The 26,407-nt window shown below is 46.5% G+C and overlaps 2 protein-coding genes across 3 annotated transcripts; both read left to right on the top strand.

Moving 5' to 3' along the window:
* Positions 1-673: 673 nt before the first annotated feature.
* On the top strand, positions 674-5,411 carry LOC132591099 (leukotriene B4 receptor 2). The gene is made up of 2 exons (XM_035102720.3): positions 674-836; positions 3,088-5,411. Coding segments are annotated over exons 1-2 (1,152 nt in total). The 5' UTR covers positions 674-834; the 3' UTR covers positions 4,238-5,411.
* LOC118078725 (leukotriene B4 receptor 1) lies at positions 701-26,391 on the top strand. 2 transcript variants are annotated; one of them, XM_088656052.1, is made up of 2 exons: positions 701-836; positions 23,267-26,391. In XM_088656052.1, exon 2 carries the CDS (start codon positions 23,300-23,302, stop codon positions 24,386-24,388), a length of 1,089 nt encoding a protein of 362 aa, XP_088512178.1. In that variant the 5' UTR covers positions 701-836; positions 23,267-23,299; the 3' UTR covers positions 24,389-26,391. The 2 variants fall into 2 exon arrangements, with proteins under 2 accessions (XP_088512178.1, XP_034958612.2); XM_035102721.3 differs by lacking the exon at positions 701-836 and adding an exon at positions 15,577-15,714.
* Positions 26,392-26,407: the final 16 nt, after the last annotated feature.

Genomic DNA, 26,407 nt, shown 5'->3' with positions numbered 1-26,407 from the left:
CGGGGGTCCTTTATGAATGAGCTTTAAGCAGGAAAGGGACTGTACCTCAGTGGGAAGAGCATCAGCTTTGCGTCCCAGTCTCAGTCTCCAGCATTTCTGGTAAGGGATTGGAAAGACACCTGGAGAGTCACTGCCTGTCCGTGTAGACATTACTGAGCTAGGTGTGGACTGAGTGATAAGGCAGCTTCCTGCCTATTTGTGGGGCATAGGGGGGTGGAGAGAGATTATGTAGGTGAATTACAAGAACCAGCCATTCTATGATGTTTCTGTTACTCCCCCTGCCAGAAACAAGACAAGCTGCTGTTGCCTAATGTTAGGTTTTCTTCCTCGAGAGGCTTTGTGGGTTCCATTATCTGCGCTCCACAGCCAGCCTCATGCCGTCTAGCTGCTTCCTTTTTAAGCAACGTCCAGGCGGATTTCTCTGAATGAAAGGATGAGACAAGGAGAAAAAGGATGGCAGAGGGGCCAGAAGGCAAGGGGGAGAGAGAAAGAGAAGAAACACACGGAGAAAACCAGGGTCCTCTTGGCACAAATGTATTTGGGTGTGGTCTTCCTCAATGCCAGCAAGTCCCAACTTGGAGATCTTGGGAAGAAGCGGGGGGGGGGGAGGCGTTTGTGTGCAGAAGGCAAGTCCTGCTACCACTCCCTCCTCTTCCATTACTCAACCTCATTCCAGCTTCCAGTCTGGACGTGCAAAGCAGCAATAGAAGCAGCAGCTCAGAAGCTCTGGGAGAAGGAGATAATTCGCAGCCCAGGGAAAGGATGTGAAGGAAGGACAGAGGCAGCCAGAGGAAGAGAAGCTTCGCTGGGCTCCAGTCAGAGACCAACTCACCCATGTAAGTCATTGCGTTGCAGGTTCACTCAGGGTGCAGAACCATAAGCAGATTCAGAAGAAGACCGCATTGCGATAGTTCAGGCTGGAAGTTTGGGGGAGATGAAGTGGGTAGGAAGTAGCCCAGATCTGGGATAGACCGAAATCAAGGTTGACAGTTTGGAAGTATGTGGGGTAATGTGTAAGAAGGATGCCAGAAAAAAACTCTTTTTTTCTGAGTTACACGAGACAAAATATTGTTTTGCGTATTTTGCATGATGGTTGTTGTCAAAATAAAGGAACAGAAACATTGCACCACTCTGGAAAATTCCAGTGGAAAATTCCAGGCATTATCAGGGGAAAGGGCTGGAAGTCAAACAGCCCGGGATGATAATGCCCTCATACAAATTCACGGGGAGACTGCGCTTGGAAACCTGTCTATAGTTGTGGTCAACGTATGATAAAATGGATATCATAGAACTGGAAAAGGGACAGAAAAGGGCAATTCAAGTGATTAGGGCAGGCTTCCCCAGACTTCGGCCCTCCAGATGTTTTGGACTACAATTCCCATCTTCCCCGACCACTGGTCCTGTTAGCTAGGGATTATGGGAGTTGTAGGCCAAAACATCTGGAGGGCCGCAGTTTGGGGATGCCTGGATTAGGGAATGTGGTGGTAGAACAGCTTGCCCACGAGGGAACATTGAAAGCCACTAAGGGAGGGGAAACATAATGGAGGTTTTTTAAAATATTTTGCACCCTCTGGGGAATGTGGTTAGAGAGAGGCATGCTCTCTCTCGCTCTCTCTCCCTCTCTCGTAGAAATTGGGGAGCTTGGGAATCAATTGACATTGACTGGCAGGAGATTCAGGAAAGGCAGGAGAAAACTGTTTCAAATGATGACTTTTGAATGGAAGTTGCTGCTAGGGAGCTTTGAAATGGGGATGGTGCAAATTCATGGTCTGTCCATGGGTATTATTAGCCTTGATGGTTAAATGGAGCTTCCATATTCAGTTGCAGTTGAATAATAGCTCCTGGGATCCAACTGTGAGGGAGGGCTGTTGTCTTCCTGCCCTGCTTGATGGCTTCCTTAAGGCCTCTGCCAGGCCAATGTTGGGAGAGGGAAGATGCTGGACTCTGTGGTCCTTTGACCTAATCGTTCTTACGTTGCTACATAGGGTGTGGCCAAGAAACGGGACCAAGGACAGTGATGCAGATGAAAGGGGTGGACCATGTTGCCTAGGGGGTGGCATTCTCCTCATTGGGAGCCGTTGTGTTGTATGATACCATAAACCGAATAAAATGCGAGACTAGGACACAGCTGAAAGGAACCAAGAAACAAGGGAGGGATAGGAGCATAAGTGCTATAATTGTGGGGGCCAGGCAACCGCAAAGTCAATGAAAAACGTCGGCAGGGAGATAAGTAGTTCAGCTCCGTCCTCTGCAGCCAGGCAGCCAGGCATCCTTTTCCAGGGTAGGGGAGCTCTGGCATGGAGGTGCATGGATAGGAGGGAGGGAGGAGAATACAACTGGCCTCGTCTAGCACACGCGCACACCAAATCATTTTCCCTGATTCTGAAGCTTCATTGGCAATTGCTTCGATCATCTTCCTCCCTTCCTTCTGTTGCCCCAGCTTTGGCGAATTCCAAATTGCAACCTCCTTGGGACAGGAACATTTTCCTCTAGTTGTTTCTCTGCCCTATTGATGGAGTAGTAGAAACATCACCACCATCACTTCATAGGCTAACATTGATATTACTTCAGTAGCACCTTAAAGACCAACTAAGTTTTTATTTTGGTATGAGCTTTCGTGTGCATGCACACTTCTTCAGTTAGTTGGTCTTTAAGGTGCTACTGAAGGAATTTTTTTATTTTACTTCGATCCAGACCAACACGGCTACCTACCTGTAACCATTGATATTACTAATATTGTTAGTGTTATCATTGTTGTCGTCATCCCTTCCTTCCTAAAGGAACCATCCCTTCCTTCCTAAAGGAACCCGGGGCTGTGCACTGCAAGCCACAAAAATGCAACCAATAATCAAAGCATTTGAAAGTTACAACGCATACATAAAAGAGAGAGGCCCCTGCCCCAGTGAGCTTACAATATAAATTTCAGGGAGTGTAATAGATCACAGCAGGAAAGAGAGGTGCAAATAAAGCCCGAGATGGCTGTGAGCAAAAAATGTGAGCAATTTTTCCCAGCCAAGGTTGACAGCGGTTAAGGCGGAGTTCAGTTCTTCCTGGCTCACGCTTTCTTTTTTTCTTCCTTCCTGACAGGGAGTCCCCAGCCCCTCTTTCCAGTGGTGCCACCAACAACTGCACCCACACCTCTGGAAACAGCACCCTCCTGTCTTCCTCGACCTCCAGTGTGACTGGCATTGTCTTCCTACTCCTGGCTGCCCTTATCGGGCTGCCTGGAAACCTCTTTGTCATTTGGAGTATCCTCTGGAAGATGAAGCCGAGCCACCGCTCAGTCACCTGCCTCCTAGTCGTTAATTTGGCAGTGGCCGATGGGGTCGTGCTTCTCCTCACTCCTTTCTTCATCATCTTCCTCATCTTCAAGAACTGGCTATTCAGCCTAGCAGTTTGCAAAGGGGTCTACTACCTGTGCTGCATCAACATGTTTGCCAGCATCTTCATCATCACCCTCATGAGCGTGGACCGGTGTCTCGCAGTCAACCAGCCCTACTTCTCCCAAGCCATTCGCAAGAAGCACTTGGTGGTAAAGATCCTGTCAGGGATTTGGGTGGCGGCCATTTTGTTATCCATCCCGGCCCTCCTTTTCCGACAAGTAGTCAAGGATCCCTCGGGGAGGTACATCTGTGAGCCCTGCCACCCCAGGCCGAGCCTGACCATCTTCCACTTCACCTTGGAAACCGTGGTGGCCTTTGTGATACCCTTCACCCTCATCGTCGGCTGCTATTCTGCCATTTTAATCCGCCTCAGGGGAGTGAAGCGGAGACAGGGGGCTCGGACCGAGAAGCTCATTGTCGCCATTGTCATCTGCTTTGCTGTCCTCTGGATGCCCTACCACATCGTCAACATGCTCCAGGTAGCTTCCAACTTGTCGTCAGGGCGGACAGCGGAACGACTGGGGCAGGCATGGAAGAGCGGCAGAGCCGGTGCCACAGCCTTGGCGTTCCTCAGCAGCAGCATCAACCCTGTGCTCTACGTCTTCGTGGCTGGGAACCTCATCAAGACCTCGGGGGCCAACTTCATCGCCCAGTTCTTTGAGGGGGCATCCGATGGGCTCGGCAGAAGATCCCAGTCCCACAAGAACCTGGCCAAAGACTTGGTGGTGGTGGCAGGGGCTGCCATAGGCATGGACCAGCAACCCCTGGAGAGTTGTGACGGGCTGGACAAGGAGCAAGACAGAGGGCCGGGTCTTGATGGCACAAGAGAGCAACTTGGCTACAGACACTCCTAGACTGAATCATGCCAAGTTTCAACACAAGATGTAATTTATGCTTTATGAGTCAGTCCCGCCAGCTCAGTATTGTTTACACCAGGTATCTTCAACCTTTTCAGACTCAGGACCAACTTATAATGCAAACATGCATTTGGGGACCCGTTTCTTTGCCTTTTACCATAAATTTGCATGGTGGGAGTGCTCCTGGTGTGATCCATCTTGGATCGAACCTCAACCCACTAATGGGGCCTGACCCACCAGTTGAAGACCAGTAGCTCACTGACTAGCAGCAACTTCCTAGGGTCTATAACAGTGTGTTACCCCAGCCTGGCAGAGATGCTCAGGATTCAAGCTGGGACCTTCTTTACACAAAGAGTGTCCTCTACTGCTAAGCCAGGCCACATCTCTATCTGCTAGGCCTGGCTGCCTTAGCTACAGTGGTACCTCGGTTTATGAACACAATTGGTTCCGGAAGTCTGTTCATAAACTGAAGTGTTCATAAACTGAAGCGAACTTTCCCATTGAAAGTAATGGAAAGTGGATTAATCCGTTCCAGATGGGTCCGCGGCGTTTGTAAACCGAAAATTCGTAAACCAAGGTGTTCATAAACCGAGGTTCCACTGTACTCTGTTTTTGGAAACTTGGCTTCTAGGAAACTCGTTGAGACCATGTCCACACTACAAAGCTGCTAAATTACTTTCACAGCTATTGTTCCTTCAACCTAAGTCGGGTTAGATCTGATACTTGTTGCACTAAGCTTAGTCCAAAATACATATGCTGGTATATGTTTCTGCCTTCAGGGCCAGACGTGGAACTTATAAAACAAAGGGTGACTCTGGGCATATACAGAGTGTCTCCCTCCTCAATAAATAATTTACACCTGGGGGTTAGAGGCAGGGAAGAGCTACACCTCTCAGTTCTTAAATTAAGTACAACTTCTATTCAGGAAATGTTGGGGGGCAATAGTATAGAAGTGGGGGGAATGTAGGTGAAGAACTGCTGGGAGATTTGATGTAGATCAATAAGATTTTCTGAGTCCCATTTGTTTAACAATAGCAACAGCCTTTCTTATTCCAAATTATTATCATTCTATTATTACAAGAGATCATATACCACTTAGCACCGTGGCTTTTGTTCTCATTTCGACTTTATTTATGCTTTAACAGTAAATTGGTACATCCATTTCACAATATTCTTCGTTATCCTTATTTGACTTCCCCACACACCTGTCCATAGGTTCTTTTTTATTCTTAGTTGTGCTACATATCTTTCTACACCTTCTAATTGATTTAGGTGCTGTTCCTATGTCTAGTCGTACCGTACTTGGAGATTTATGCAACTGCTATAATTCTTTAAATATTCCCTAAAGTTTTCCCACTCCTCTCTTATGGTATGTTCATCCTGGTTTCTTACCTTTGCAGTCAGCATCGCTAACTCCACATGTTCTATTAACTTCTTCTGCCAATCCTCTTTTATTGGACTGTTTTTGTGCTTCCACATTTGTGCATAGGCTATTCTGGCCGCAGCAGTTGCTTAAAGAAAAAGATTTAATACATTCTTAGGTATCTCACCCTCTATTATACCCAAAAGGAACATCTCTGGTGGGGGTTTTTGGTGGGAGGGGGAATGTCATCCTTAGCATCTTTTAAAATTCTTTCAATATTCCTTAGATTTCTTACACCCCCACCACATGAGCACAAGATCGATTAGAATTAACCATAAAATCAGAAAAGCCTCCTCAAAATGCCTCCTAAAATTGTCTTCACTAAATGCTTCACTAAGGGAAGGGGACTTTCAGTCAGGAGGAAGTTCTGCAGAAATGGATGCACAATGCTGAATGCAAAGCTCCTGGTGGATGCAAACCTGGCTGTGAGCCATCGGGGAGAGGGGTTACGAACAACAAGTCCCTCCAAGATCTCCATCAGGCATCCCCAAACTACGGCCCTCCAGAAGTTTTGGTCTACAACTCCCATGATCCCTAGCTAACAGGATCAGTGGTCAGGGAAGATGGGAATTGTAGGCCAAAACATCTGGAGGGCCAAAGGGGGATGCCTGATCTCCATGATCAGGGAGGCATGTAAAGTATCAGATGGCTCTTGAGGTTTCATGGACACAAATTGCTAAAGGCCTTGTAAACTACTCCAAGAACCATGAACTTGGCCCACTAGCATATGGTCAACCGGTCTAGCTATGAAATTTTGCACCAACCGGATCTTCCAGACCAGTTTTAAGTAAAATGGGAACATAAGAAGCTGCTTTATACTGAGTCAGGTCATTGGGAACCCTAGGAAACACAGAAATCTGCCTTGGACTTTGGTCCATCTCATTCAGTATTGTCTACACCAGGGGTCGGCAAGGTTTACCTCACCTGGGCCGGTTCACTCCAGCGGAGATCCCTCTGTGGGCCGGTTTGCACACGCGTGTGAGAGCATGCACCTGGGATTTCCGGCACCTGCACCTGTGCAGACGCAATTTCCGGCACTGCGGAAGCAAGTCCCTGCACTGCACCGGTTTAGCGCATCAGGTGGGGACTCACTGAGCTGACGGCTTGGTTTGGGGGCAGCTCATGGGCCGGTTAGACAACCCCCATGGGCCGCTTGTGGCCCATGGGCCTTCGGTTGCCTACCCCTGGTCTACACTGACTGGCAACAGCTCCTCGGGATTTCAGACCAGAATTCTCTTCCCAGTCCTACCAAGAGAAGCTGGGGATCCTGGACTTTCTGCAAGCAAACGATATGCTCCACCATTTAGCGACAGCCCTTCCCCAAATTTGGCAGATGAAATCAGGCTTGAATAGGCTGCTGAAATGAGGAAAGTTTTGGGGCAGGTGGGGAACCAACAACAGGTTTTGCACAGAAAAGAAATGTGAGCTCAGTTCTGGTGCTGAAAACAAATTCCTCGGCTCAGATGAGCCCAGATGTTCCTTAATTCTAAAGCCATCTCTCTTTCTAAGCCCCTTTCTAAGCTTTCTTTGCTCCTTGCGGCTGGGCTCACACTGATGACAAAGGAGATTCCACATTTTTGAAGTTTGCTATGGTGTGAAGGAGATCAGTGTTCTTCTAATCAGCAACTCAACTAAGGTTGCCACATTTTACCAAATTGTTGTTGAGTTGTTGTTGTTTTTTTAAGGAAACCAAAGGTGGTTGGATGAACTTATATTTTTATATTTCAATGTAAGTTGTGTTGTTGTTTTCTGTACAGTTTCTCTCCCTCTGCCTCTCTTTTTTGTTAAATGGGCATGTTATCCATCTTGATGTGGAATATTTCTAAACTTACGGCAGGGTTTTGTTTTGTTTTGTTTAATAAACTAAAATGGGCTAGGGTGTGCCCACAAGGAAAGAGATCTGGAGATCCACTCTGACAAAAACCTGCATAGCATTCCTTCACTATCTGCCTACAGCATAAGTGCCCATTTTTGGAAGTTAAGAGTGGTGAATTCATTCTTGTTTTCTGAAGGTAGCAGGATCCAGTAGGGACTTTTACACACAAACACATCTCTATTTCCAATGTTCATGCTGTGAGCGTCATTGCTTTTGCAGCCGAATGGGCACAGCCAAGAAGCAGCTGTTGCCAACAAGCAGGGAGCAATTGCAAGGTTGTCAGAAGGGTTAGGGAGGGAAACTCCAAGTGGGGGAACTCCAAAATCAGTCCGATGAGGACTAAGCATGTACAGTGGCCAGGGAATGCCAGCTCATAATTGGAGGACGGAAGGAAATCAGAATTTGGATGTGAACAGCAGCACTCCACGCCACACATTTTGTTGCAGGTCTCACTTTTGAAACAGTTATTCTGCATGTGAAACCGCCGTTCCATATGCTGAAGAGGAGTAAAAATCCAAAGTACATAAATAGACCATCCTTATTTGTGTTGGATTGTTTGCAATAATAAACTAAGGATTTCATGTGAATTGCTGAGGTGTGCCCATTTGTTGTTGTTTTAAATGAAATGTCAGGGAAAATTTCAGGCATTTTAAGCCAGAGAGAGAGAGAGAGAGAGAGAGAGAGAAATATATGGATGATATTAGAATTGGGGTCGGCGCTACTGTTTGGCAGAGTGAGGCAGATGCTTTTCAGGTGCTGTTGACAGTGTAAGACTCAGCTGTCAGTCTGATCGACTTCTGTACATTGATACCTTGGTACTTGAATGGCTTGGCTGCTGAACAAATCGTCTCCTGAATGCCGCAAACCTGGAAGTAATTGTTCTGGTTTGCTAACGTTTTTCAGAAGCCAAGTTTGGCTTCTGCAAGAGTGCAGGAAGCTCCTGCAGCCAATTGGAAGCCACACCTTGGTTTTTGAATGGTTTCAGGAGTCGAACCGACTCCCGGAATCGATTCAGTTCAAGAACCAAGGTACCTCTGCATGTGGAAGGGAGGGTTGTCACCTTGCAGTATGCCTCAGGCAGCAAAATGTCTTGCACGGCTTTAAATGAAATAAGTGGAGACTGCTTTGTTAGACTGAATGGGGTACTGCTACACCATTCCCAACCTGCCCTTAACCAATCCTCACTGTCTGCCTTCCTATTTACATCCAGCTCAGCCCAGTGGGTGACACTGGCTGTCAGCCTCTTCCTCCTGAGTCTCAGCATTGATCCCCAAGTAGAACTCAGCAGGGAGGAGAATGGGGATAAAACTAGTAGGAGTTGGCTCTGCTTGTCATTGACTCTGGCGCCACCTACTGTTTGCCTCCATTTCTTCAGACCTTCCAGTTGCAACTGGCACAGATCACAATTTATTGGGCTCAAGAGCTTGAACAGACATGACAGATGTACTTCAGTTGCAAAGGGATTATTCGTAAAAGACTCACTTATGGAAGGTATGCCCATCAACATTACCTACTTTTTTCTTGTCAAGATTCATATCCCATCAACACACACACATGCATGCATATTTGTTGTTGTTGTTTAGTCGTTTAGTCGTGTCCGACTCTTCGTGACCCCATGGACCATAGCACGCCAGGCACTCCTGTCTTCCACTGCCTCCCACAGTTTGGTCAAACTCATGTTTGTAGCTTCAGAAACACTGTCCAACCATCTCGTCCTCTGTCGTCCCCTTCTCCTTGTGCCCTCCATCTTTCCCAGCATCAGGGGCTTTTCCAGGGAGTCTTCTCTTCTCATGAGGTGGCCAAAGTATTGGAGCCTCAGCTTCAGGGGTAAAGGGACCCCTGACCATCAGGTCCAGTTGTGGATGACTCTGGGGTTGCGACGCTCATCTCGCTTTACTGGCCGAGGGAGCCGGCGTACAGCTTCTGGGTCATGTGGCCAGCATGACTAAGCCACTTCAGGCGAACAAGAGCAGCACACGGAAACGTCGTTTTACCTCCCCGCTGTAGTGGTACCTATTTATCTACTTGCACTTTGACATGCTTTCGAACTGCTAGGTTGGCAGGAGCAGGGAACGAGCAATGGGAGCTCACCCCATTGCAGGGATTCAAACCGCCGACCTTCTGGTGGTTTAACCCACAGCGCCACATGCATATAGAGGAGCTTAAAGCCAAAGCATGCAATTAAATGACCATATATCAAACCTCCAGGGACAGAGGCAGTATATCTGTGAATGTCAGTTACTGAGGATAAAGGATGGCGGTTCCCTTCGTGCTCTGGCTTCCCTTGGTGACTTGCTGGCTTATGTAGGAAACAGGACTTTGGCATGTTCTAGCAAGGTTTAACCAACTGCCTTACACTGATCTAATGCTGTCTCTATCTACTGAACTCCTTCAGCTTCCATGCTACCCGTCTCCCCATTGCAGGTCCCCTTGAGATTCATGGGGGATCTGTTCCCTTGGCTACTTTAGAAGCATGTGGTTGGGTGGGGGGAATGTATGATTTGGCAAAACTGGATTTAGTCAGCTACTTGGGGTTCGTTTGTTTCACCTAGGGCCCTTACATTTCCACCCTACTCCAAATCTGAGCAATGAAATACAAGCAGTGCTACAACTAGGGCTGGGCAAATATGTTGATTTCAGTTTCTCTAAATTTTCCAGTTTGAAGCTCAGTTCTCCATATTGCAACATCAGTTTGCAATTTATTCATTTTTAAAGCCCCCGTGAAAATTTGCCAACCTTTTGGTGCAAATTGCTGACAATGCACACATTTTTATATGCAATTTTGCCCAGTATGCACATTTCCGTAAAGCAACTTTCCCAAAGACAATGCGATTTTATGTCATTTTCATTAATCTGTGCCCCGGTATTTGCACATTTGTACGTTAAATGTAGCTGGAGAACTGCCCTGCAAAATTCAGGAAAAAAGAGTGAATTTTGAAGACTGGCTTGCAATCTGCCTCTTGCTTTGGAACGTATGAATTAAGTAAGTTTGTTTTCTCGTGTGAACTGAATAGGATTTCTCCCCCATCCCTAGCAGGGATGAGGCACAGCCAAATATTTGCATTCTTTTCAGCAATGCGGCTGTTTTGGTGCCGAGCCTCACTGGGCTGAGCACCTTCAGAGACTCTCAAATGTGAGTTGGTGAAGTGGTGCTTGAAGAAGAGCCTTGGAGGAAATCAGTGAGAGTTTGCAAGAAGGAGTGTTGTCCCATTCACATCCCATGTGTGGATGGTGTGCACATGCACACAGGCTGCATATGGCTATATTCTAACTCCACTGGTGAAGCAAAATAAAAAAATTCCTTCAGTAGCACCTTAAAGACCAACTAAGTTTATATTTTGGTATGAGCTTTTGTGTGCATGCACACTTCTTCAGATACACTAGAAACAGAAGTGTCAGACCCTATATATATACAGAGGGTGGGGGGGGGGGTGGGTGGGAATGGGTGATGGGCTGATGGGAGTGGTAAACCTGTAGATGGCTGTTAATGGCTGCTGATGGCTGCAATTAGTCCTGGGCTGAGGTGCTAAAGAAAGCTTGATCATGCATAATGAGATAAGAATCCGATGTCTATTCATCCCAGGTGCTTCCATGGTTTTAAGCTTGGTAATGATTTCCAATTCAGCAACTTCTCTTTCCAGTCTGTTCCTGAAATTTCTCTGTAATAAAACAGCTGCTTTGAGATCTTGTATAGAATGTCCTGGGAGATTGAAGTGTTCTCCTACTGGTTTTTCAGTCTTATGGTTCCTGATGTCAGATTTATGTCCATTTATCCTTTGGCGTAGGGTTTGGCCTGTTTGTCCAGAGCTGAAGGGCACCGTTGGCATTTGATGGCATACACAATGTTAGAAGATGAGCAATTAAATAGTCCTGAGATGGTATGTTGGATGTTGTTGGGGCCAGTAATAGTGTTGTCCGGGTGTATGTGGCAGCAAAGTTGGCATCTGGGTTTATTGCAGGCTCTGGTACCAGTGTCCATGTTAAGTCTGGTGGTTGTATTATTGTGGGTGAGGAGTTGTTCCACTGGTGAAGGCAGTTTGCCGCTTAATACCAGAGGCTGGGAATCCCAAGTGGGGAGGGCGCTGTGACACTCATGTCCTGCTTGCAGGCTTCTCGCAAGCATCTGGATAACTGCTGTGTGAAGAGCGCCAGTGTGAGAACAGGGTCAGTGTGCCTTTACTGGGCGTTATACTGGAGTGGATGAATCACAGAATCATAGAACTGAAGAGCTGGAAGGGGTCAATTCCTGTACAATGCAGGAATCTTTTGCCCAGCATAGAAATGAATGAATGAATCTTTATTTGTGTCAGCCATTGGCCATAGCAATAAAACAACAATACGATATACAAAGAATAGAAATAAAAGTCAATTATATGAAAGACATTTTAGGGTTTTGAATGAATATTCAGATGGTGGATCTTATTCTGACTGCCCCAGCTAAAAACCTTGCAGCCTTTGCTGCCACCTGCTCATCTTGATCTACCAAGAGAAAGGACACTGTGGCAGTGGTTGGGCGACCCGGAATGGACAATAAAAGAGGGGTGATAATCTCATTCCTCAAGTCTTTATAAAGAGTGCAAGCCAGAAGGGCATGTGCCACCGATTCGGTACTGCCATCTCCACAGGGGCATAAGTGTTTTTCATGTGGAATCTGTTGGAATCATCCCTCAAGTACAGCCAGCCCAACATGGTTCTCCACGGGCAATAAACCTGCTTGGATCATGACAAAACCAGGATTCGATTTCTTGCCAAGAGTTCTTGCCAAGGGAACAGGAAATGAGTCAGCCGTGAGTCAGGTATTTGTTGGCAGAGACCTGGCCCAACACCAGGGGGTGCTGTAGCAGAAGAGTCCGGAGAGACAACTGGTTGCGTTGCTGCAAGCAGCGAAGGGATTTCGAGGTTGGGTCATCCTAGGGACAATGTTTCCTAATCTTTATTGCCTAAAGGCTTGTGTGACCAAAAGAGGAATTAGCTCCACACCGTTGAAACAATCTGGGTGGCCTAAATATATACATAAATTGCCTCACAGGCAGGAATTTGCAAAGGAACGGTTTCCACATCCAGGGCATGGAAAGAGACTGACAAAATCACACACACAGGTCCCATAACACTGCTGGGACCTGTAGAGACTGCAGTAGAATGAGAAAGAGCAGTTGGTGTGAGGCACAGACTGCATATTATTTTAGCTATATGTCGGCTGCACCACCAACATCAAACTGCCCTCAGCCGCCCCTCACCTGCCTGCTTTCTTAATTATACCCAGTCCAGGGACTGGTTGTCAACGTCCTCTTCCTTAATCCCACTGTTGTCATGATAGAAGTCCATAGGGAGGAGGATGTGGGCAGAACTGGGATTACTTGGCCCTGCCTGCAGGGTCGGCTCTAGGGGTAGGCTGGGTGGCGCAGGGTGCCAGGGGGGCGCTGTGCGCTGCGCCTGCCCACCAGGGCGGGGGCGCTGGAGCGATCTCCACACCACGGCGCCAGGGCGCCCAACATGCTTGAGACAGCCCTGCCTGCCTGTCATGGACTCTGGCTCCACCTACTGGGGGCCTCCGTGCCCTCTACCCTACCAGACCCAATAGGTGCCAGGCTCCACTGCTTAGCTTTGTAGCTGTGCCTTTAACTGGAAGATTTAGAATTCCCCCCCCCCATACACAGATTGTCAGTGTGCCCCCACTGCTGCCAACATCTGGCTCTACCAAGGGACTTCATATTAGAAGTTTCTGCTTTGAGAGGATCGCATTACTCTTTCTTTCTTTCTTTCTTTCTTTTTAATTTGTCCTTCACAGTAGAGGCAAAAGTATTGGATAAGGGGTGCTTTTTCCTCTGGAGGGAGAAAAACAGCTGGGTTGGGGTGCGTCTGATTGGTCAGGTGACCCATGAGGCAAGGGTAAACCCACATCCCCCATTTTGATCATTTTTTTAAGACCCCAAATAGCTATTTTTTCAAAACTAAATAAATAAAAAACAAGACATCACATCTAGTTTGCACATCAGTGCAATCTGAGATATAACAAATACTTAAAGGTGTTGGTGGCATGGAAAAACTATGCCAAAATCCAGGTGAGAGAATCCCAGCAGAGATTTAAAAATCACAAAACATGCAGCACGGTAAAGTATGGAAATATAGCCTGTTAGATCTTTAAAATATGCCCATCTAAGTTCCTGCCAAAACTCCCCTCTTCCTCTAGCAGAGAAAAAGACCACACATTTGGGAAGTTAAAAATTGGTTTACTCACAAATTCTTCAAAGGTCAGTTTCATGTGCTTTTCCATACAGCATTCACAAAACACAGGCAGAGAGACTTTGCACCTAATAGCCCCTGTTCTTCAATTGCTAATACCACGGTGAGAAGCCGAAGCCAATGTGTTCTGCTATCTTCATTAGAAAGGTTTTTTTTTTACTGGTACCTCCTTTGCCAACCTAGTGCTCTTGAGATGCTTTGAACTACAACTCCCACCAACCCCACCCGGTAAGAGGGGCGAGGTAATTGGAGCCCCTGCTGAGAGGCCTGGTTGTTTTAAAAGGCCCTATGCTCAGGAATGTGTTATATTTGGAAACTCCCAGGCTCTCTGCACCAGCTGCTGTGCTTAAGAAACCTATCGTTTTGACACTTCTGCAATTTAGCATGCCTTAAATTGACTGCTGTTTATTTCCTACACTTGCCTAGCATGTTTTGCACAACTGCTCGCTAACTGTGCCTTTTTTAGTCAGACCACTCTGGAAACATATTATCTTATCTGACTCAGGTATGTTAGCAACTGATAAGCAACATTGTCAACAAATAACTTCTCCTCAGTGCCTAATGCTGTGTCTGTTTTGTCACAAATTTTTAACACGTTCTGATGTTGGAAAGCCCTAGTTTATTTGGAGCACTGTATTCTGTTCTACAATTCATTGATGCTATCCAGGTTTGCTGGGCTGACCCAAAGCTATTCTTTTCTGCCCTAGGCATAGCAATGCCAGAGAAATCTGATGAAAATGGAAACACGAGCAGAAACTGCCAACGTTTGCAGTTAACACAAATAATTATGTAGGTGATTATTTTTTTCCACAGCAGCTAGTGGGACAAATAATACGATATCCAGTATCGAGGGCCTTCTGGCGGATCCCTCACTGCGAGAAGTACAGGGAACCAGGCAGAGGGCCTTCTCAATAGTGGCACCCTCTTTGTGGAACGCCCTCCCACCAGATGTCAAGGAAATACAGTGGTACCTCGCAAGACGAATGCCTCGTGCAACGAAAAACTCGCAAGACGAAAGCGTTTTGCGATGTTTTCGGTGCCTCGCAAAACGAAGTTTTCTATGGCCGCGCTTCGCAAGACGAAGTTTTTCGTTGGTTTTTTGTTTTGTTTTGGTTTTTGTTTTGCTGCGGCAAACTGCGCTTCGCAAGACGAAATTACCGCAAGACGAAGCGACTTGCGGAACGAATTACTTTCGTCTTGCGAGGCACCACTGTAAACAACTATCTGACTTTTAGAAGACATCTGAAGGCAGCCCTGTTTAGGGAAGTTTTTAATGTTTGGTGTTTTATCATGTTTGTAATATTCTGTTGGGAGCCGCCTAGAGCAGCTGAGGGAACCCAGCCAGATGGGTGGGGTATAAATAATAAATATTATCATCATCATCATTTTCAAGGACAACCTCAGGCAGATCACACTGCAGTCATCTACCGGTAACCTGGAGGCTACCAGAATGTGGATCATTGTGGCCAAGCTACTCCTGCCCAGAAATAGCCCCAGCTGAAGTTGGTGAAATGCACATTATACGACTGAGGCTGCCTGACTCTCTAGTCACAAGGCTGGATCTAAGATTGCGAGCCCGTTCTTTTGCAGGAGGAGGAGCGAAATGCCACCCAAAAGAGGTAGAACCCGGTGGCTCTACCTCCATCCCTCTCACTTCTTCACCTTTCCGGCCCAGTGGCTAACCCCATCGCCAGAACCGTTTCCTCCCATCACTTACTCAACTCTTGTGAAACTTGTCAGTTCACTTCCTCTTGGGGGGGGGGGGGGTCCGTGGAAGTCATTAAGAAAGAAAGACAGGCAACAAACAAACAGAGCCACTTTCACCACCTCCGCAAGTGGTGATATGCGAATATAGAAACGAGAGGAGCCAGCTCGGGGCACAGACGCCTGGAGAAGTCGGTGGCAGACAGAGAGATTTCAAAGTCCAAAAGGGTAAGAGGGGCTGGCGGGTTCTTTGCAGAAGGACTGTAGGTCAATGGGAGAGGAATTGCTTTGCATGCACAAAGTCCCATGTTCAATCCATTGTGATTTCTAGGTTAGGGATAGGAGAGACCCCCCCTCCCCAAAACTCTGGAAAGCTGCTGCATGTCAGTGGAGAGACTACTGAGCTAGATTGTCTGATTCAGTACACGGCAGTGTTTCCTATGTCCCTGTAACGGGACAACAATCAGGAGGCGTCCTTAACAGGGCATAATTTAAGCCAGGCAGAATCGCTGCTGCAGGAATTTGCAGGGACCTTTCTCAATGGCAGGTGCGGTCCTGGAAGATGTGGAAGCCATAACAAAAATGAAGGGTTCCTTTGACCATATGTGGCATGCATGTTATGATTGATTGATTGATTGATTGATTGACTGTTTATTCCACCTTTTCTCCAAGTGCACCCTTATCTCCACAACAACCCTGTGAGATAGGACAGCCTGCTGAGACAAAGAGTCCAAAGCTCTTTACCACCACAGCTCACTACAATAGTTCTCCTTAGAGAATTTTTCAGCCCCACCCCCCTTTACATTGCCTTAAAGTAGTGATTTGGGTGAGGGGTTGTGGGGACGAGCATGCTAGATTTGTGCCCCCCCTCCCCATTGTTCTCACCACCTGGAAAATTAATGAACCGTAATTCTAACAAATTCATCTGCTGCTCAGTTAGTTGGACCAAAATGTATCTGACCAAAAATATTTTAAATTTAATTGGTGTGTGGTTTTTGTCCACTATTTTCTGTGGCTTAATCTGTGGCTTAATGAATTGACTAAGTATCTGCAGCCCTGTTAATTATCTGTACTGTTACTTCAGTCCTATATACCCTAACCCCAGCCAACACTGGGTTGCATCCATACATTTAAAGCACATGATCCCCCCCCCGGGAATCCTGGGAACTGTAGTTTGTTAAGGGTGCTGGGAATTGTAGCTCTGTGTGAGGCCAAAACTACAGTTCCCAGGAGTCTTTGAGGGAAGCCATGTGTTTTACATGGATGGTGTGGATGTGATCACTGACACATGCATCTGAGATCGGATGGTGGAGAAATTCATTTGTTTCCATTTAAAACCAAACTTACATAAGTTGCATTTTCCAAAACAATATGCAGATTGAAACAGTAATCCTCCAAAATGCACACCTCTCCAGCAATGCCATTTATCCAGCCACATAATGTGTGCATCAGTGTATGTGCTTGGATAAAATATGCCTATATTCATGAACCCAACACATTTTGGGGGAAATGTTAATAATAATAATAATTTATTTATACCCCACCCATCTGGCTGGGTTTTCCCCTAAACATTCAGTTGTCTTCTAAAAGTAAAATAGTTGCTTATTGCCTTGACATCTGCTGGGAGGGTGTTCTACAGGGCGGGTGCCACTTCCGAGAAGGCCCTCTGTCTGGTTCCCAGTAACCTCACTTCTCGCAATGAGGGAACCGTCAGAAGGCCCTCGGTGCTGGATCTCAGTGTCCGGGCTGAATGATGGGGGTGGAGACGCTCCTTCAGGTATACAGGACCGAGGCCGTTTATTAATTATTGTTTATTAAGCTAGATTGGAAAATTCAGACAAGAATGCTGAAAAATTTTCAGGAGGACTCCTTTTGGGCGGGATAAATATATATATTTTAAACTGACAAGGAAATGTGGAGAACTGACCTTAAGACTGGGGGGAAAATGACAAACTGGGAGAAACAAAAATTTATATATTCACTCACCACCCCTCTAAGCCATTAAGAGGTTTCTCCTAATGTTCATTGATATTTATCCTCAGGACCGGCTCTAAGGCAAGGCTGGGTGGCGCAAGGCGCCAGGGTGCCGGGCCACCAGGGAGGTGCCGCGCTGCGCCCACCAGACAGCCGCGCTGAGAAATGGGGGGGGTGCCGGAGGGATCTTCACACCATGGCGCCAGGGCACCAGATATGCTTAAGTCTATCCCCTTGAAACTTTAAGCACATGACAATCCAGCTCCAGCCTCTTGCATCAGCAGAGAACAACCTCTCCTTCACACAGGTGGAAAGATCTGTCAGATTCTCTTCTCTCAGTTTCTCAGGGTCCCCCCCCCAAAAAAAACCCTCAAATTTGCTAACTATTTCCTTTTACTAATTCCTCATGAAAATTCTCCAGCATTTTAGTGTGAATTTCTCTCTAATAAACATGTTTGTATGCAGTTTTGACTAATGCACTCATGTTTGCAAGCAAATTCTCCTGGTGCACTTTTGTATCTTGTTTTCATTAATATATTCATTCTTCACCGTACTCCCTCCCCCCCCCCAAAAAAAACTGTATGCATTGTTGTGAATGTTCTTTGGTTGGAGAACTGCATGGTGCATTTTGTATAAGTGAGAATTTTGAAGGTTGGCTGTATTTTGCTTCTCATATTATTTCTGAAAGTGCAAATTTGATAAATTCAGATTTAAATGCGAACTGGATTGAATTTCGCTTTCATCCCTAGACCCTCGGGGATCTGAAGAGTACTCTCCTCTCCTCTCTTAGTCTTCCCTCCTCCAGGCTAAATAAGCTCAGTTCTGTCACCTTTAACTCAGAGAACTTTGTTTCCTTACCACTGACCATCTTCATTGCCCTCCTTTGAAGCCATTCCAATTTGTCTAAAGGTAAAGGGACCCCTGACCATTAGGTCCAGTCGTGACTGACTCTGGGGTTGCGGTGCTCCTCTCACGTTATTGGCCGAGAGAGCCGGCGTACAGCTTCCAGGTCATGTGGCCAGCATGACTAAGCCGCTTCTGGCGAACCAGAGCAGCGCACGGAAACGCCGTTTACCTTCCCGCCGGAGTCGTACCTATTTATCTACTTGCACTTTGAAGTCCTTTCAAACTGCTAGGTGGGCAGGAGCTGGGACCGAGCAATGAGAGCTCACCCTGTCATGGAGATTCGAACCTCTGACCTTCTGATTGGCAAGCCCTAGGCTCTGTGGTTTAGACTGCAGCACCACCTGCGTCTACCTCTTCCTTAATTCACCAGAACTAGACACAGCAACTGTCTTCACCCATTTTTCTTGTTGTCTTCCTCTCGGGCCAGTCCTTGGTGAGGATTTGGCATGCTACTAAAGTCACATCCCTGTATTCCTAAAAGGTTGAAATCACATGCTCCTATCCCTAGACTGTATTCGTTTGTTTCATTTTTGTGAGGGACAGGGGATACCGGGAGGTCCCTCCCATCTTAAGTACCAGCTCATCGCCAAGCGCTGGGGAAAGCGGGGAGGGTTATGCCTCAAGCGGAGACTCAGGAAGTGGTGACCGAGGCTCCGGCAAGGTAGCGGAGCCCATGCACAAGGTGGGACAGGAAGGGGGGAGCAAGGGGGGAAGGCCGATCCCGCCGACCCCAGAATTACGCAAGAAACGTCGTGGGAGGAGATTAGGTCTTCCCAAACTTCTTTGCTGGAAGAAAATGCGCCAACCTCCATTCGGAGGTACTGACGCCTAACTGACAACATGTATATAGATCGGTCCGAGCACTGTAAATAATCAGCACTTAATAAAAGCCTAAAAAGACAATGCTGTGAGGAGTCGTTACTCTAGAGTAGCCGCATCTGCATCTCTGACAGTTTTATTATATTTTCCCTCCACCATAAGGTCCCAGAGAGGGCTAACAACACTTAAAACAACTTATAGTGACAAAAATAGGGTGGGTCCTGAAATATAAACATCTCAGCTGTCAAAAGCCAGGGTAAAAAGGAAGTTTACTAACTCTCAACCCTCCGCTTTTAATTGAAGTGGCTGCTTTTAATTCACTTTTCTTTGCTTTTAAATAATATAATAATTCAATAATAATTTACTATTTATACCCCACCCATCTGGCTGGGTTTCCCCAGCCACTCTAGGCAGCCCCTAACAGAAAACGATAAAACAGCAAACATTAAAAGCGTCCCTAAACAGGGCTGCCTTCAAATGTCTTCTAAAAGTCAGGTAGTTGTTCATTCTCTGGACATCTGATGGGAGGGTGTTCCACAGGGCAGGCGCCACTACCAAGAAGGCCGTTTGCTTGTAGTAGTAGTAGTAGTAGTAGTAGTAGTAGTAAAAGTTACATGGAACTGACCATCAATATTATTGCTAGTCTGACCTCACCTCACTTAAAGTCCAACATTTTCACGTGCATTTTCACGCAAATGAATAAACATCAGAAATGTTGCTGTTTGTTGTTGTTTAGTCATTTAGTCATGTCCAACTCTTTGTGACCCCATGGACCAGAGCACACCAGGCACTCCTGTCTTCCATTGCCTCCCACAGCTTGGTCAAACTCATGTTCGTAGTTTTGAGAGCACTGTCCAACCATCTCGTCCACTGTCGTCCCCTTCATAATTGAAAGCATCAATTATTTAATTGAAAGCATCAATAATTGAAAGCATCAATTATTTGGTGATCAGCCTTCTTTATGGTCCAGCTCTCACTTCCATACATCACTACTGCTACATGCTTAGCACACTCTTGTCACAGGGCTGGCAAGGCTTAGCCTTTCTAAAAGCAGGTTCTAAGTGACGATAACCTGATTCAATTTCAGCTTTGACAAGTATCATTTGGGGGTAAGGGAGGATGCCCTGAATTTTTGGTTCTTGCTTGGAGAAACCACAAAACCCCACACATCCTGGAGAAAGAAGAACGGATGCGACAAGAACTACATGACGTGGCGTACCGTAACCCCAGGGAAGTTATATGCCATGAATACTACAATTTTCCTGCCAGCAAACAGCTAGAGAACAGTCTTGACTCATAGAGCATTGGGACAGATAGACCCTAGAAACAGCACAAGGGGCAGCTCATCCTCAACTCAAATTCAACCCGCATTTAAGTTCTGCTACAGGGTGTTTGGTGTACATTACCCCTCTTCTGGGTGGGCAACCTCAGGCATTGGACCCAAATACACTCCTCTAGGCCACACACCCTTCCCAGACACACACCACACCAATCTTGCTTCAAACCCTCATTGAGCATTTTGGTCTGGCTGGAATGTGGCCTTGGACTCTGATAATGCCTTTTGTTTGCCTGAATGTGTTTGTCTCGTGCTATGTCTCATGGAGGCCTTATCCAGGGATACGGGTGGCGCTGTGGTCTATACCACTGAGCCTCCTGTCAGCAGTTCGAATCCCCACAACGGGGTGAGCTCCCCTTGCTCTGTCCCAGCTCTTGCCAACCTAGCAGTTTGAAAGCACACCACTGCAAGCAGATAAATAGGTACCGCTGCGGTGGGAAGGTAAACTGTGTTTCCATGAGCTCTGGTTTCTGTCACGGTGTCCCGTTGTGCCAGAAGCGGTTTAGTCATGCTGGCCACATGACTGGAAAGCTTTCTGTGGACAAACGCCAGCTCTCTTGACCTGAATATGAGATGAACGCCCAGGGGCGTAGGAAGATAGGGGCGGTGGGAGCGGGGCCCCCCGAGTGGCGTGATCCCAGGGGCGCCATCGCGCTGCCCACCCCGCCCCCAAAATGCACGCCCTGCCCCTGCGCATGGCACGCCCTGCCCCCAAAAGCATGTCCCGCCCCCAGAACGCGTGCCACGTCCCTGGGGGCAGCGCGCCTGTTCTCCGCCCCCGGTGGCGGAGCACGAAGCTTTGCCGCTGTGAACGCCGAAACCCCATAGTCGCCTTTGACTGAACTTAACTGTCCAGGGGTCCTTTATCTTTACCTTATCAAGGTAAACCCAACATATTTGCTGGAACATCGGTAGTATGAGCAAAAAAACCATTATGGTGCAAATCAAATGTGATACAAATGTGATACATAGATATACAATCTATATCTATGTCTATTATATTTATCTGTCTGTACACACACACAGAGTGAGAGACACCTACTGAGGTTCTAGCACTGACCAGAATGGGTGTTTGCTCTTAATTTTTTAACTGTGGGTTATCTATACCCAACAAGATTCCCCCCCCCCAGCTGCTTTTATCTTCCGAGAGGAAAAGACACCACTGATGCAATGTTTTTGCTCCATTGTTGCAGGGCCAAAACAGAAAGGGAAATGGGAAATGATGGGGCTCCTCTCCAAGAAGAGTCTTGGTAGAGGGGCATGCACAAACACCCCCCTATGCACTCCTGTGGGCACACGCACATGCACACACACACACACACACACACACACACACACACACTTCCCCCTTTCTCTCATCGCAAAACAGTTGCCCCACCGTTTATGTAAGAACTGCAAGGAAGTTGCTTCATTGGCTTTAAAGAAACTAGAAGTCTCTGTTCTTTTAGTCGCATTGGCAGCATCGGACGTCACTGTCGATTCCAGGTGGCACATCCTCTATGAAAGCCCATTGCTGCAGGACGGGGGAAGCAATCACGAAATATTTTGCTCCGCTAGATTTGAAGCCTGCTCCCTGAAGCGAAGCTCAGAAGCTTAAGAGTGTTCAATATAGCAGATATACAATTGAACCCAAGCTTTAGAGTCACATATATACAACATTATATAGGGTCATCAAACACACAGGGAAGCTTTTTTTAGCTGCAGTAATAATAATAATAATAATTTATTATTTATACCCCGCCCATCTGGCCGGGTTCCCCCAGCCACTCTGTATAGATGCCGCTAGAGGACGATGTTTTGCTACCTCCCCTGTAGGTTCTTTTTCCAGCATGCCCGGCAGGGTCTGCTGGCTGAGTTTTGAGGTCCCAAAAAGGGGCTTTTACCTTGCACAGGTGTGACATTTGTCTAAGAACACTCCCCATTGTGGAATGTGGTGTTGTGTCCAAATTTGATACGAAATATATATAGAACTGTTAATACAATTTTATGAAATGGTAAAACGGCATACCCAAAAAAAACAAAAAACGGTTTGTGCGTAACCTTTTTAAATATTTCAATGGGATATACCTCATTTTTGTCATTAATAGGCAAAAGTTCATCCATTTGTGCTACAGGAAATAATAACCACCAGGTTGGGTGAACCCAGTGGTCTGGCTCTGTAGAGCGGGCTAACTTCTCAGGTTCCAGCCCAAACGCCACCAGTTCAGCCCATCAGCAAGCTGAAAGTTCATATTAAAAGCAATGCTCCGCAAGTAGAGAGCAACAACCAAATCAGATAGGGCTTCAGGCAAGCTTATTTGGCTTATCAGCAATTAGCACCTGGCGTCAAGAGCAAGCTCGGGAGGGGTGCAGGGAATCAGGCATGGGTGCGGTCATGCTCTGCAACCCTGTAGAAATGTTTTCTGCCTCAAGTGTTGTTTTGCTCAGTCTTTTCGGAGAGCAAACCAAACCGAGCCACTATCACCACAGCAATAAAGACTTGAACCTCTCCACTCATTGCACATCCTTACCGGCTTTGGGAGCCGAGGAAAACAGACTTTTGTCGGGTAACACTAGCATGTGCATGATTACATTTAGCAGCCGCTTTGCACGAAAGGAAAAAGAGCCTCAAAGCTGCTTGATGAGATAGAATGCATTAGAGAAATGCTAAACAAGCTTTGGTCCAAGTTTGACTCAAGAATAAAATGCATGCCCGCCGTCATAGAATTCTGCTGATGTTTCTCTCCTTTCTTCTTCCCTCCACAGTTCCTCCACTGCCCTCTGCCACCCAACTGGACCATGAGCGCTGCCAACATCACCCAGAATACAACATCGGCGCTATCACCCTTGCCAGGCGCAGCAGTTGGCCTAACTGTGCTCTCTCTGGCCTTCATTCTGGGCTTTCCTGGCAATGCTTTTGTGGTTTGGAGCGCAGGCTGTGTTGTCCACAAGCGTACGGTCACGTGCCTCCTCATCCTTCACCTGGCCATAGCTGACTTGGCAGTGCTGCTCACGGCACCCATATTCCTGCGGTTTCTAAGCGCTGGCAACTGGGAACTCGGCAAGGCAGTCTGCAAAGCCTGCCATTACATCTGTGGGGTCAGTATGTATGGCAGTGTGTTTCTCATTGCCCTCATGAGCTTGGATCGCTGCTTAGCTATCTCCAGGCCCTTCATCTCGCAGAAGATACGCACCAAACGTACCACATGGCTTCTGGTTTTGGCAATTTGGGTGGCTGCTGTTTTCTTGGCCATCCCTGTACTTTTCTACAGAAAGGTGGTTTTTTGGGAAAATAGGTATATCTGTTTCCTCCATCATCCCACAACCAACCATTTGATCTTCCACAATCTCTTCGAAACCATCACTGGGTTTGTGGTGCCTTTTGCCGCCGTGATCTACAGCTACGGAACCATCGGCCTACGTCTGAAGGAGACCCGTTTCCGCCGGAAACGCCGTACAAACCACCTCATTGGACTTATCGTGCTGGCCTTTGTTATTTTCTGGCTCCCTTATCACACGGTGAACCTTCTGGACGTGGCTGCTGTGTGGAGCGACTCGACAAATGTAAAAAATGCCGCTAAGATGGCTAGGCCGACCTTGGTGGCTCTCGCCTTCTTCAGCAGTAGCGTTAACCCCATCCTTTACGCCTTCAGCGGCAGCTCTTTCATTCGGTCAGCCGGCTTCGGATTCATGGCCAAACTCTTCGAAGGAACTGCCTCAGAAGTGTCCAGCTACAAGCGCGGTACCAGCCGGGACCAACAGGGAGACGCCAAGATGGCCACCTTAAACAATGTGAGTCCCGAGTCTTTTACCATGTCTACTAACCCAGTGGAGAACGGATCGTCTCGAGAACACGAAGATACTTTAAAACCTCTCAAGTCGCCTTGAAAGCCTACTGTTTTGTGGAGTGGAGTGGATTCTGTACATGCACAAATGGATTGTCTGACCCATCGTGGTTTCATATTGCGTGCTAGAAATGGCCCCTCTTCCCATCTCTCTTCCCCCCCCATTACCCTTTATCTGAGATACGCAGGTCCCACACATCTGTCATCTGCTGTGTGGCATGAAGATTTCATTTGGAGGCACACAGCTGTCATACTGAGATTTCCCTCAAACCGCTCGCTCTCAGGCCTAGCAACCAGCTTCCTGGAAATTTTGCAAGCCCAGCACCTCAAAACTGTGAAGCCCTAACTGAAAATGCATTACAGAAACTACATAGGGCTTTTTGATTATTCAGTACAAACATTTAGGCATCATAAATGGACACTGTTTGGTTAAAAAGCAGGGTCTACAGGTAGCCAAAGAGAGGGCATTGAACATATGCAGTGTCTCACATACCACATTATCCCACCTAAGCATCTAGGGCAGGCATCCCCAAACTGCGGCCCTCCAGATGTTTTGGCCTACAACTCCCATGATCCCTAGCTAACGGGACCAGTGGTTGGGGAAGATGGGAATTGTAGTCCAAAACATCTGGAGGGCCAAAGTTTGGGGATGCCTGATCTAGGGGTTGTAGCTGTACTCTAAGTTAGAGTAGACCCACTGAAATGAAGGTGCCTTAATTAGCCATGCCCATTCATTTCAATGGGTCTACTCTGAATATGACTCAAATTGGTCACAAACCCAAATTGCTGTTTTGGGACTTCCTCTCTCTTTGTGCATGCTGAAACCTGGCCTCCAACCTTTTAAAAGTTTTTCTTACCTCACAAAATATGCTTCTGTTTTTCTGTCTCACCCTAGGGTGCTTTAGAATTTATGATTTCAGTGGGTATGGAGGGTCAAGCTTATCTTAGCAGTGAAAGGTGAAAAGATGTATTTGTGGGTAGAATTAACTAAGCTTTACTAAGAGCAGACCCATTAAAATTAATGGACCTAAATTAGTTGTATTCATTAATTCTAGTGAGTCTACGCTGAATAAAAATTAGGTTTGTTTGGTTTACTTCAATAAAAGCTTTTTAAAAATCATCACCATCAATTCAATAGGCATAATAGAAGTACAGTACAAAAAAAAACAGTGCAGTGCATCCGATGGAGACTTTATATTATTTCAAACTTGCCATATTTCCAAAAGTGAAAATCTGGAGATTTAAAAAAAGTTTTTGACTTGTTGTTGTTGTTGTTGTTGTTGTTGTTGTTGTTGTTGTTGTTGTTGTTGTATGCCTCGGTTTCCCCATACATTTCAGCTGCTTTGCAAAAATTTCACCGAGACGCCATTTTTGAAAGACGAATCCCAGCTATGTCTGGGAAATACCGGATGTATAGCAGCCCTAGGAAATACTTAAGACCATTAGGAAAACCAGTTTCCCCATTGTACTATGTGACTGTATTTGTTGTATATAAGGCAAAATCTCACCAATCAGGACAGAAATTTTCAGGGGACTGGGAGGGAGTTTGCACTGTCCCGGCTGTCTCACTTCCTCCCCATTTTCCTTCCACATAAGCAACAGTGATGCACCTGCCCAGAATTATGCATAGTCCCACCTGGTGAGTCACTTCTGCTTTGCACATTTAGAGAAAAGCCTAGCTGAGGACATCACAAGGCTTTCAGGGATTGCTGGCATCTGGGGAGGTTATAGACTGCAGATCACCAGAGTGGATTTCTAGATTGAAAGCAGGGACACTCACAAGCAACCCTCGGTCCCTTTGAAGTAGGGGTGGATGGAACCATTAATTTCGGGTCTGTTTTCAGTTTTACACATGCTAATTCATAAATCCTTTCTTTGCTGTGTTTGCATGAATCGGCATTAAAAAAAGCAACCAGTCTGTCTGGAAATCTGTATTTGAATACACACTTAAATATGATTATATCAAAAAATACATATTTAAATACATATTTTATCTCAATGTACATACTGCTGAACACATTTTATAATAAAATATGTATTTTAAAACATGTTTCGGTGGACT

This window comes from Zootoca vivipara, chromosome 12 (genome assembly GCF_965207765.1).
Source record: "Zootoca vivipara chromosome 12, rZooViv2.hap1.1, whole genome shotgun sequence".
Classification (NCBI taxonomy): Eukaryota; Metazoa; Chordata; class Lepidosauria; order Squamata; family Lacertidae; genus Zootoca; species Zootoca vivipara.
This window is presented reverse-complemented; position numbering and strand designations above follow the sequence as displayed.

Coding starts and splice junctions, on each gene's coding strand:
- LOC118078725 (XM_088656052.1), top strand. CDS start 23,300: ATGAGCGCTGCCAACATCACCCAGAATACAACATCGGCGCTATCACCC.